Consider the following 13,230-nt stretch of genomic DNA (forward strand, 5'->3'; position numbering starts at 1 on the left):
TCATGAATTATTTTCTCCAATGGAAAGATCTGTGTCTTAGAAGCAGAAATAGTGTCTTCATCAAAAATCTAGCATCCACTACAACTGTGCTCTTGATTATATTAACATTGCATCTGTGCATTTCTTTATAGGTTATGAAGAGTTTTCACATATAGTATCCAAATTGACTGAGACATCAACTCCATAGGGTAGCTTTTCTTATTATCCTGATCATACAGATGAGGAAACACAGGGCTCAGGTAGGTTTCACGATTTTTTGAGGTCACACATCTAATAAGTGGGAGAGCAGGGACTGTCAGCCTAATAAACTGACACTGACTTCAGCTCAATAAAAGATAAGAAGTCACACCCCTCTGCCCCCCAGCAGGAGTCTGTGGAGATTAAATCCAGAGGCAAGTAAGTATAGGGTTCAGAGAGAAGAATCAAAATCAGTGTGGATATTGAAGGTTCTCATAATAGAGATAACGATTATCCTGGTAGCTGGACTTTTTCCATAGACACCAATTAAACGCTGTCTGGAGCAGGAAGTTTGTAAAAAGCTGACATGGGCTCAGAAGCTATGGCCCCACGATTGAAGCCTGAGGTGGATGCCCCCAAGAGATCTTCATCTGAACAATGCATAAGTACATTGTGCCTGGCTAAAGCCCGGGTGCTGGGTCAAGTCCACGTGAACATGAGAAGTACAAAGAAACCGAAGACCAGGAGTCATTGGAAAAATGCCAATAGTGATACTGCCTGCCCTCAAGTTAAAGTTCCATGAATCTCCTTTGTCTTACAATACTATAACCTCTACAAAAATCGGGACAGGGTGTGGGGAAAAATGTCAAAGCACTTAGTTGGGGCTAGGAATTTCTTTTCATCTCACTGAATTTAGTAAACTCTTGGAAGTGTCTATTTTTGTCCTTTTTTTTTTTCACTAGGGCGCATTTCCCAAAGTAGTGGACTTAACAACAGATCCTTGCAGAATTTGGATGCAGGTCAATTAAAGACAATCTCAATTTGCAGTTTCCATTTTACTGCCTGGACTGTCACAGTCAGAGGGCCTGAATTTTAATCACGCTCTGCTCACACATTCCCAGAGTGACCTTGAACACGTCACAACTCCCTTTGGCCTTAGTTCCTTCCTTTGTAAATGAAGAAGACAATTTAAACCACATACAATGTATGTGAAAAATCTGTAGATTATTTGTATGGCAATGCATACAATTTGAAAATATTGTGTCAACATGTTTTGGGGACCCCAAGTAGAAAATAATTTATTTGCCCATTCATTGAGCACATTTTTTAAAATGTGTGCCAATTACCATGCTAGGAAGTTATACTGTTAAAGTGATAAAAAACATGGGTCCAGATGCGTACATGGGGCTGACGGTCTCACAGGAGAGACAGGTGTTAATAACTGGGTAAACAAAGGTACAGTGGTAAACTGAGATTTGGCCTTCATTTGGGAAGTCAGATCGCTAGGAAAACATATTAAACAAGTCCTGATACAGCCTTGCAATGCAAGGAGCACAGGCTTTTGAGCTGAGATCTGAAAGATGCATAGATACTATTGCAGGTAAGGAAGAAGGAAGAAAGCTTCAGGGAAGAGCCTGCGTGAAGCCTATGGGGTGGGAGGAGTGTGCACACCTAGTGAATTGAAAGATTAGTGAGTTGGCTGAGCGAGCCAAGAAGAGGTATGAAACACAGAGTAAGAGGCAGGCAGAGGCCAGATCAAGACAGACCTGTAGGTCATCTTAAGAGTGTGCCCATTCTCCTAAGAGCAGAGATTAGTCACCAAAGGCTGTCGAGATCAAATTTGCTTCTTAAGTAGTAATTCTGACGGCCTCCTGGAACATAGATTAGAAAGTGATTTGAGTAGATTTTGGGAGGCTTAGCTAAAAGGCTACTGTCATTTGGGGCAAAAGATCTGAGTTTGAACTGTAGGCTACTCATGAAAATTAACTAGCATCATCAGAAAGCAATATGGTTCGAAGATTCAATTACCATTCTTGTATCAATACTTTGGAGTTGAACAGTTAATCTGTCACTCTCTGTGAGTGATATTTCTCCTAGGAGTTGGGAAAGACCTCAGAGATAACTGAGCCTAGTTGTTTTCAAATTGTTTTAGCAAAAATTTAAAAATCACCTTATTTTCCCAAATGAGTTTTAACGCAGAATTCTCATAAAGAAAACGGCTAAAGAGCTGCCCTGGTTAAAGGTGAGGTGCACCTGTTCTCTGCTCAGCCTGTACCCGCCCCTGCAAGGCTCCTTTTTAGCACCCAGCGTTCTCATTCTGAAATATATACTACAGACCCAGTGTGGACTTAGTCGGGCTCACAACAGGGCCCAGCCAGGGGGACTTGAACTCTGGTTCAAACAAGTGTCCTTCTCAAAAGCACATCCTGAGGCTAGATAATGATGCTTTGAAGACAAAGACCCCTTCGCTTGTATCTTTAAGTGTCTTACAGTGTCTGGCATAGGACGGGAGACCAGGTAGTCAGTAAACATTTATGGAATTGCACAGAAGCCAGCAGAGTTCACTGCTCAAGCTGATTTTGTGCTTTTCTTTTTTCTCTCCCTCTCTCCCTTCCTCTTTTCTTTCCTCCCTCCCTCCCTGCTTCCTTCCTTCCTTTGCAATGAGAGGTGATTTCCATCACATTGCCCTTTGTAGTTTAGGCAGGTAATCTGAACACCCTGGATCATCCTGCCTCAGGGGCAGGTAGAATAGCATAGATGTTAAGGGAAAGGACTCTGCCAGGGTTTGAATCCTGCCTCTTATTTGATGTATAATCTTCAGCGAGTCAATTAACATCTCTGGATCTTAAACTTCCCCATTCATAACATGGGATGAGTTGATGCTGCCAGGTGAGTTGTCATGATGATTAAATGAGGTGAAAGTGTGTAGGACAGTGCCCGGGGCAAGAGAAATGCCTTAGAGTGTTACCTTGAACCGAAACTCAGCCCCATTCTCTTCCTGATGAATTTAATTGCAAGTTCACCCTGCTTGCAGAGCCCCCTTTCCCAGAGCACTCAGAGTTTACACAGTGCTGGCAGACATACCATCTCAGGTGAGCCAGACAGAGACCCTCTGAGGCGGGAAGAAGAAATTATCCTGCCTGTTTCGCAGATGAGAAAACCAAGGCTCAGAAAGTCTAGTAATAGGGACCAAACTCAAAGCCCACTTCCCAGTCTTTCCGCCTTTTTAACTGCAAAACATAAGGACATCCTGGTAGCGAAACAATCCACAGGAAACTTCCCTGTGGGTCCCGCCTTTCCTCGACCTAACTGAAGTACTGTGGTCTGACTCTAGGGCCAGCTCCCGCACAAGCTAAAAGAAATCCACCACAGTATCCCTGGGACCCCCCCCCCCCGCCAAATTACCTAATAGGTGATGGAAACCCAATCTGGTTGGGTGTTGCATTCCCCATTGGCAGGTGTGGTCTGGAATTGATCCTGCTACCATCACCCCAACAAGCGCTGACCCTTGGGGGTGGGATGGGTCTTATTTATCTTAATGCTTCCAGAGCCCCACACAGAGTAAGTTCTCAGGAACTCCTTGCTAAGTTGACCTGCACTGAACCTGACCTCTTCTCTGTACTTCCAGGGGCTGTGTCTGATGTGTCTGCCTGGGCTCCAGAGCTGATTCAGGGTTCTACAACTGGTGCCATTTCTTGAATCTCAGCACACTACATTAGGGTCTATAAAACTCTACTCCTGGTCTGTCATCACCCACATGACCTTGAGGGGCTCACCCTGCCTGTGACATCATCCTACACTCAAACCAAGGTGCCCCAACCCAGCGCAGCCGCCTCTCCTGCTTCTGCTCGCCTCCTAGAGCCTGCACAGGGCTCCTGACCGCCACACCCCCCCATGGAGTCAGCAAGACCCTTCCAATCCTGCTGCTTATCTGCCCTGTGACCTTGGACAAGTTAATTTAATTCCATCTCTGCCTCGTCAGTTTCCTTACCTATAAAACAAATCCAATCGCATCCACTTCATAGAGATAACGTGAAGATTAGATGAAAAAAATATACGTCATCATTATCATCAACACTCAGACTCGCTGCATATTACTGTGGGCTAAGCACTTTGTATGCAAAATCAGTGCCTGGTAAAAATAAGAAAAATAGCTTAACATGTATTGAGTGTTTGCTATGTGCCAGGCCCTGTTCTAAACAGTTTATGTGGGTTCAAGCATTTAATCCTCAGAACAACCTTATGAGATTGGCACTGTTATTAGCCTCATTTTATAGATGAGAAAATTGAGGCTCAAAGGTGGTAGTAACTCCCCCAGGGTTATAAGGTGAGCAGGCAATAAATCTAGGATTTGAACCCAGGCAGTCTGACTCCAGAATCTTTATACATAGCCAGCTCTATTGCCTATTATAATAGCTGCTCAGTTAAGTGTTTGTTATTGCTCTGTGGTTGTGATTATTATCATCATTCATCTTATTTGCCCTACATATAGGATAGTCACCTCTACCTCCAATTATACTCAATTTATCCTGTGGTGCTTAAACTCCAAAAAGATTCCCTCTGCCCCCAGTGACCCACAACCCCCAGCATCCACCTGCTTGAATCTGGGCTGGGCTTTTGGCCAATAGAATACGGTGGAAGTGATACTCTCTGACTTCCAAAGCTAAGCTGTAAGAAGCCTTACCGTTTCCTCTTAGTCTCAGGAGGCTGCCGTGTTTCAAGAAGCCCAGGCCACCTGGAGAGGGTACGTGTAGAGCCAGCATCCTGCCAGCCCTGGGAGTGAGCCATCTTGGATGTCCAGTCAAGGCCCCCTGTGACCCCAGCCCCAGCCAACCTGAGGGAGCCCCAGCTGTGCCCAGTCAGTCTACAGAATCCTGAGAGTTGATAATAAGTGTTGTTTTGAGCCCAGAAATCTTGGGTGAATTGTTTGGCAACAACTGATAAGCAGAACCCCCCTTTTGCCGTCCAGCTCAATATTAAAGTTCCAGTATGCCTTCAAACCAATTATCAATGTTTGACTTCTCACTAGATTTTATAGGTAAACACGTCTTTGAAGTAACAATAAAATAATATTTATTACCCTTGGGTACATTATTAAACTGTCTGTGCCTCAGTTCCCTTATCTGCAGAGTAGAAATACTAAGATAGTAAGAGTACCTAGTCTGTAACGTTGCAGTGAGGGGGAAGTGAGTTAATTCATATGAGACGCTCAGAACAGTGCCTGATCTTTAGAATCCATATACAGGTGTCCCCTGCTTTTCAAAAGTCTGCTTTATGCCACTTCGCTTTTACAAAAGACCTTAAAGAAGACATGTTTTCACTAACCTAAAGAAATCCAAAGATTTTAGCTTTTATGAAAAAAGGTAATTGCTTCTTTGCTTTATGGCATTTCAGCTTATGAAACGTTTCACAGAAAAGCTCTATTTTCGGATAGTGGGGGAAACCCGCACTAAGTGACAACTCTCTATTAACTGAGTCAGGCTTTTTGAATTTTAAAATCTTAATCCTCATACTTAATCTGAAGGCTAGAGTAATTATCCCACGTTGCAAATGAGGTACATAAAGCCCTGTGGCTAGTAAACGGAGCCAGGATTTGGATCCAGTCCGTGTGCTGCTAAGGACCCGGGCTCTTTCCCTCTCCCACCCCCGCCCAACAATGCCACCCTTCTTGACACAAGTGATGGCATCTGCTTGGTGGACTCAGCCCCCGTGGAGCCCAGGACACAGACAAACCGCAGCAGAGCAAGTGGTTCATTTGCAAATTCCAGCTTGCTCAGCTCAGGTGGCCCAAGGTCCCCAGTGTTAGCACCTCTGTCTGGCACTGCTTCGTGGCAGGGAGGTGCCCTGCCTGCTGGTGTGAGAAACGCTCATTAAAGCCTCTGGTTCAGATGGCAGGAAGCAGCCCACAGCCAGCAAGGAGGTTCAGTTCTCCTGGGAAGGCTTCAGACGAATCAGCACAGCTGCATTTCTATGTCCCCTGCCCACCCCAGTATCCAATACATACTAAATGAATATAATTGAGTGACATGCCAAAGTGGAATTCCAGGCACCCTCTCCAGGTGAGTGAAGGAGGGATGTAATGATTAGGGCAAGTTTTCTTATCTCAGGAGGAGAGATGACAACACTGCGAGTTCTTTCTTTGCAGGTCCCAGCGGTGGCAGGGTATTTCTAGCTGTCTGTGCCTTGCAGAGGAAGAGCGAATTACAGATGTGGACAGGTTTTGCACTCAGAATAGTGAGGCGACCTGCTCAAGGTCCACAGCTTGCTAAGGTTAGGGTGCAATCTCATCCAACCCCCGATTCTGTTCCGTGTTCTTCCCGTTACCCGATTTTGTCCCTCCTTCCTCCCTTCTAAGGCCTGTCCAGCTCCTCTCTCCTCTGGAGCCCTCCTGAGCCTTCCCTAGACCCAGTGTGCTCAATGGTGCTCTATACTCTGTGCCCTGGGCACTCTGCTCACCTTTAATCAATGTGTCTTCCCCGTGTCTTTGGGCTTCTGGACTTTCCACTTCATTCTCTGGAGTGACAACCAGCAACACGGACAGGTGCTTTTGTTTAAAGTCTGGTAATGGTTAAGTGTGAACTCTTTTGCCCAGGTGCACAGCCAGTGTGGTCAGCCTGGGGATGCACCATTTCTCCACTTAGGGATCTGATCAAAAGCCACCTCTTGTGGTGTCTAGGCTCAATTATATCCCCCCAAAATCCATACAGTCGTCACCCACAGTATCTCCGAATGTGACTCTATTTGGAGATAAGGTCTTTAAAGAGGTAATTAAGTTAAAATGAGGTCATTGAGGTGAGCCCTATCCCAATAGGACTGGTGTCCTTATAAGAATGGAGGATTAGGACACAGATACACAGAAAGAAAAGACCCTGTGAAGACAACACAGGGAGAAGATGTCCAGCTACAAGCCAAGGAGAGAGGCCTCAGGAATAACCAATACCTCAGTCTCAGACTTCCAGGCACCAGAACTGGGAAAAAATGCATTTCTGTTGTTTAAACCACTCAGTCAGTGGTTTAGCTATGGCGGCGGCCCTAGCAAGCTAATATACGTGGGGAGTTCTTCCCGACTGCCAACAGATCTCCTCCTCACTCCTCCTTTAAGAGACATCTTTCACGGCACTGTTACTGTGTTCACTTCCGAACCTCCCCCAGTGCCTGATGCAGGTCACTTGACTGATGCTCAGTGGGTCTAAATGGAATCCACTTCAGACCCTCACTCATGGTGGCAGTTTGGGCAATTGTCACAGATGACAAGGGAGCTGTTTTGTGACTGGGCCCCTTTCCTAGTCCCTGGTTCTGCAGCATTTCAACGAGTAAGCCACTGTCGGCCGAAATTCCATTTGTTTCACAATGATCACAAGCTAGATGAAAAGAAAGCGGCTCCAAGTTGGGGGGAATGGGGAGAACAGAGATGAGCATGGACGAGTGCAAAAGGAGAAGGTTTTATTATGGGAAATAGGAGAAAATCTGCTGACTAATGTGTGGGTTTTAGGTTAATGGGAACTTAAAATGAGGGGCCCTCCATATTGGCTGCTATAATCAGCAAGGCCTTCCTGAAGGAGGCAGCATGTGATCTGAGTCTAGAAACTCGAGAGGAAAATGAGGGCTTGGGTGAGGGTGGTCGGTACAGAGGAGGACTTTTTTTTAAAGAGTTTGGTGCTTTTTAAATTTTGAGTGCATGTAGAGCAGGGTGATTAAGAACACAGTACTTAGAGTCAAAGAGTCGGGGTATCTTGTCTCTTGTTCTTATATCAGCATCGTTGACTTTTGGGGCCAGATCACTGTTTGTTGTGGGGACTGCAGTAGCACTCACATGTGTTATGACACTCAGAAATGTCTTCAGACCTTTCTAAATGTTCCCTGGAGACAAAGCCACCTCCATTGAGAACTACCTACTTACACTGCTGTTTTGGACCAATTCCTTGCCCTCTCTGAGCTTCAGTTTTCTAATCCGTACAATGCGGGTAGCAGTTGTGGATAAAATATGTGGCTGACACAGAATCTGTTAAGTGAAGCTGACTTAGCCTCAGTCTTTTTAAGAGTGGATCTATTTTCATTGAATAAAGTTGAGTGTGGAATCCCCAAACATGAAACAGATGAAAGCATCAGCGCTCTGGCAGACGCAGGGCGGACAGACCCAAGCCTGCTTTCCTGCTCTTCCATGATGCCTTCGTGGAAACCCTGGAGACACAAATACAGAAAACCCCCAGATGTAGCTCATGAATGCCCTGGGAGAGTGGAGTCTGAGAGACTTGGATTTGAATTCTCGCTCCTTCTCTGTGGGTCCCTGAGAAAGTTGATAAACCCTAGGTGCTATGAGGGCATGAGCCCTGTCTGGCTTGTTCACCCCTGTGGTCTCCATCATTCTTCAGAATACCTGGTACATCGCGAGCAGGGCTGGGACTAGGGTGAGGCCCAGCGAGGCAGGTAGGCATTTGAGGAGGCGCTCCCTCTCAGGTGAGGACCCTGTCCTCGCATGACCGGGGGAGGGAGTGCTTCCTTCATGGTAGGTGCCTCCTTTGCTTCACTCTACTCCAGCCCCTGAGCAAAGGCCCTCAGTCAATAAATTGTTTGATTCATCAGTTAACCCAGTTTCTTCACCGTTAAGATGGGGATGCTAAAATCTGCTTTGCCAAGTAATTTTCAAGTTAGGTAATACATTTAAGCAACCAGAAAAATGTCACATAGCAGTCAGGGCTACTGCTAATTTCCTTCACCTGTCAGATGGATCAGACAGACTATAGAGGCTGAAAGTTCAGGGTATTTTCAGGAAACAGAAATCCAGTGCAGCCAGAGCCAGTAGGGGAGAAGCCAGAGACAATCGAGAAAACTGTGGGTCAGGACCATGCAAGGCCACGAGCTCCAGATACATCTTCTGTAGTACATGTGCCCCTGCACCAGGTCTGAGCCTGTGGAGGTGGCAGGTGGGCCAGCACTTACCTCTCTCTAGGCAGCTGGTGGTTGGGATTGTGGCGGCAGCGGACGCTGAGGCCGAAGAGCTTGCGGGCAGTGCGCTGGATCTTCTGCCTCTGGGCCTCCGTGGCGCTCTGCAGGAGCTTGTAGCGGTTCTGCAGGTCCCAGTCGTTGCCCCAGTGCTGATGGATGCTCCCAATGGTCAGGAAGTGGTTGCTAGGGAGACGCTTCATGAACGATTTAAACTCATCTAGCAAGAGACAAAGGCCAAGAAGGCGGGCTGAGCATGACACAGCCCCCATCTGAGGCGCAAGTGCTTAGCCCCATCCACAAGCAAAGCAGGCGCACGATAAAGCCAACTTGTTGGTGGCCTACAGACATGGAACTAGCCTGCTCCACTCCTAGCACGCAGTGAAGAGGCCACTGTGTTTTCATTGACGGGTCTTTTACTTTGCTACCGCAGGAGTGAACCTGCATCCCGCATCCTTGCTTCAGACAGGGCTGCCCAAACTTCTGTCATTTGAATGCCAACTTTATGACATTCACTTGTACTTATCTTTGAATCAATTAAAACAAATTTTTATCCAATCCAAGTAGAGAATCACTATCAGATGCCCTCGGTAGAACGGGAGCTATAAAATAAAGCTGTAAAAATGAATACAACCAAAGTGATATTAATAAATTCTAGCCAAATGCTGTGGCCTGCTAAATGACTGAACCCCTGTGCCTGCTCTCACTCTGAAATTTAGGGAAGGAGCAGGTGATAGAAGTGAAAGCAACTGAGAAATTCTCTTTGATGTAATCTTCAGGATCGACAGAGAACTGACATCGATCACCCTCCCCACTGTGTGCCCCATTCTCATTGGAAGCTGCATGTGTGGACCACCTTACATCAAGTCACATTTTGGGAAACTCCAGATGGGGACGAACTCTTGGGTCTCCTGGGTGAAGATTTCTGCCTCAGTTTGTGATGCTGAGTTTCAGTGTGTCAGTGTGTGCTACAAGGTGACACAGCCTTAGAAGAAATTATCTAGGTCAGCTTTCTTGTTCTACATTTGGAGAAACTGAAGCCTCGAGTGGGAATATCATTTTCTGAAGGTAGAACAGTCCATGAGTAACAAGAGACAGGACTAAAACCTGAGCTGTTGTTTTCTGATCTAATACCTCCTACTCAATCCCCCATTCAACTATTGCGAAAGTTAAAAAATTAAGGGGTTTATCATTTTGCAGGAAAAACAGGCTAAATGGTTGGGATATCTATCATCTATCTGTCATCTATCTATCTAGCTATCTAGCTATCATCTGTCTATAGATATCTGAAGCTTGATACTTTCCATAAAACCTACAAGGAAATTTCAGGTATATTAGGCATTCTTTTTTTTCTAAAAAATGCCTTCTAAGCTCTCGATAAGCACCAGGGTCAGTCTTAAACATCTACAATATATAAGTGATTTTATAGCAAACATATGAGGTGGGTGCTTTTAGTGCCCCCTTTTATAGAAAGTAAGACACAGAGAAGTTAATTAACTTGCCAAGGTCACACAGCCAGCAAATGGTAGAATTAGAACTCTAGACTGGCTCCGAATCTTATGCTCTTATGTAGCATATTACACTTACTCTCAACACATAAAGAGGATCAGTGAATTGAGAGGAAAAAAACTATATATTTTTAAATATATTAATATCTTTTCTGTTAAGGTGCTGAAACAGGAGTCTCTGACTCCTCAAGAACCTTGTTATAGACCGTTAGACATGCACGAGTTCAGACTGATTTCCTGACCCTTGGATGGCTGTATAAGCATTAGTTTCTCAATGCCTCAGTTTCCCCATCTGTCAGTAAGAGCATCTAATTCAAATCTTGAGAGACGCTGTCTGCGTAAATAGTTTTCGATACCCAGAAGGTGCTGAGTGGATGGCTGTGTGAGATTGGGAGGATACACACGACGGTGCTGAGGGATTTACTCAGTGGGCTGGCTGGGGGCAGGGGACTGGCCCTAATGACGCTGCTGCTTTGGCCAGTCCAGCTCTCCCCGCCACACAGCTCATCCTGCAGAGGGCTCTGTTGACCTCGGAGGAGATAACAGTCCTTTCAAAGAACCAGAATTTGGGTCAGATACGAACGCCTAATTAAAAAGTGAAAATGATTTCATTTTCTTGACTAAAAGTAGAAGGGTTCCCTCCCAATAAAGGAAGCATAGACCCCCATTTATGTGTGTAAACTAGGTCCTATGTGACCACTAACTCTCGAGCCTTGAAGGAATCAATGGCTTTGACCTTTGGTCAGTCATTAATTCCTCCAAATTACTTGGGGCTGAGTCCTTAAGGTTATGGGTTGCAAAGGAAAAGGAGGAAAGTATACATGTACGAGCCACATACACGTGTGGATGGATGGCTTTGTTTTCATGGGTACAAACATTTCAAATGGATGAGTGCAGGATATCTAGAGGAAAGGTGTGCTTTTGTGGGGAGACAATCGTGACACAGAAATCATTTCTGTGGCCTTTTCAGCTTACCCTGCAGCATCTCAGCTTTCTGAATTTCCTCCCACACCCACCCACTCAAAGTGGCTTCTCTTCCTTAGGAATAAGGATTCTGTGCTAGGGATTCCTACTACTTGTGCACACAGCCTACACACCCCTCTGCTTTTTAGCAATCAGTAGAATCTCTTTTCAAAAGCATTTTATCAAATGCTTCTTTTGTTTGAGGCCAAATAATCATCATAATACATTTCCATCATGAACCTCTCCTCTTTCATGGATTCCCAGGATTTTAAATGGACTAATGGGTGCAGGTTCCTAAGGCATCACAGCTCCACTCGATGACCCCGTGAGAGCAGAATCATGGATGCATTCTGCACTCCCAGAACTGGTGGGAGGCCTAGAGATCACGGAAACCAGTGGTTTTCAAACACAGCGCTCTACAGCTCAGCTTTTATCTGTGGTACACAGTGGCTCCAAGGTAAGATTTTGTTTGATCAAAGGGTTTCTTGGCTAAAGATTTAAATAAATTCAAATATTAAAAACACAAACATGCCCTCTCATATATCAGATGAGGGAACTGAGGCCTGGGGGTGGGTAAAGTAGAATTAATAAGTTACAAAAGCTGCTATGAGCAGTGGATTTGGAATCAGGCATTCCATTACCAGCGCTGTCATTTACTAACTACGTAACCCAGGGGAAGACACTGGGTCTTGACACCCTCCCTCCTCTAGAACACAGGAATATCACCACTCACTTTAACTCAATCTATTAACGTTGTAATAGATTTAAGGGATATATGGTTGTGTTAAAAACAGAAACGCTCTCTACATACGTCCATTTATTTAACAGATCTCTGAGCACATATTAAATGTCAAATATCTACTTGGCATCTCTTTTTGGAAGTCTCAAGGGTTCCCAAGCTTTTCATGTCCAAAACTGAGTACACAGTCTTCTTTCCAAACCTTCCAGGGTGTTCTAGCTCTGTGAATGGTACCAGCACCCATCAGATTGTCTAGCAAGCATACCTAAAACACATCCTTGGAGCTCACCTCAATGCCCTTCCCTTGAACTCTCAATCTACCATCAAGCCCTGCTAATTGTTCCTTCTAAATACCTCAGCATCTCTGCACGTTTCCCATTTTTACTACCTATACAACCCCTGTAACTCACATGGCAACCATCTCTCTCCCAGGCGCCTCCCACTGGTCCACCTGCACTCACCCTCTGGTCTCTGCACACACTCAGGTGCTGAGACTCTCCCTCGAGGCGGCCTCTCCTGACTCCCTGGCCATACTGCCCTCCAACGCCACGAGATTTGCTCACAGGAGCCCCTCGCTCCTTACATACATATGATTCGCATGTCTCTGCAGTTACCTGATCGGTGCCGGGATTGCCCATTAACTAGAAGCTCCACGAGGAAAAAACCCAACTTTGCACCTCACCTCCTTTATGGCCTTCGGTGACTGATGTTCCTCCCCTGAAATTCATTTTTCTCAACCACAAAAACAGGAAATAGCTAAGTTACCTGAAAAGTGACTTCCAGCTATGGAAGTCGATGAATTCGCTGGATATCTATAGCAATATCTACCTATGTATGTACATATATATATATATATATATACATACCCATATTTACACATGTGTGTTCATTTATTTAGGGAGACAGGTACACACACGTGCACGCACACACACACACACACACACACAGACTCAGGAATCAATACAACTAGCTTTGACTCCCCTCTCCAGAGGCTTCCTATGTGCTATGACACATTATTCTCTCTGTCGTCTGGGTACCACAGAAGCAATACATCATAGGACCACAAACTTGATTATGTTATTCAGTATTCCACTCGCTGGAGACTTACTGAGTGCCTAC

General features: G+C 45.3%; 1 protein-coding gene across 1 annotated transcript in view; it reads right to left on the minus strand.

The window, feature by feature from the left end:
• BRINP1 (BMP/retinoic acid inducible neural specific 1) overlaps positions 1–13,230 on the minus strand; it is a 183,121-nt gene that overhangs the window by 15,895 nt on the left and 153,996 nt on the right. Inside the window, exon 7 of the mRNA XM_029203104.1 lies at positions 8,899–9,121. Coding sequence (XP_029058937.1) covers positions 8,899–9,121 — 223 coding nt within the window. The remainder of the gene's footprint in view (positions 1–8,898; positions 9,122–13,230) is intronic.

This window comes from Monodon monoceros, unplaced genomic scaffold, assembly GCF_005190385.1.
Source record: "Monodon monoceros isolate NGI ecotype Baffin Bay Population unplaced genomic scaffold, NGI_Narwhal_1 Super_Scaffold_5, whole genome shotgun sequence".
NCBI classification, from domain to species: domain Eukaryota; kingdom Metazoa; phylum Chordata; class Mammalia; order Artiodactyla; family Monodontidae; genus Monodon; species Monodon monoceros.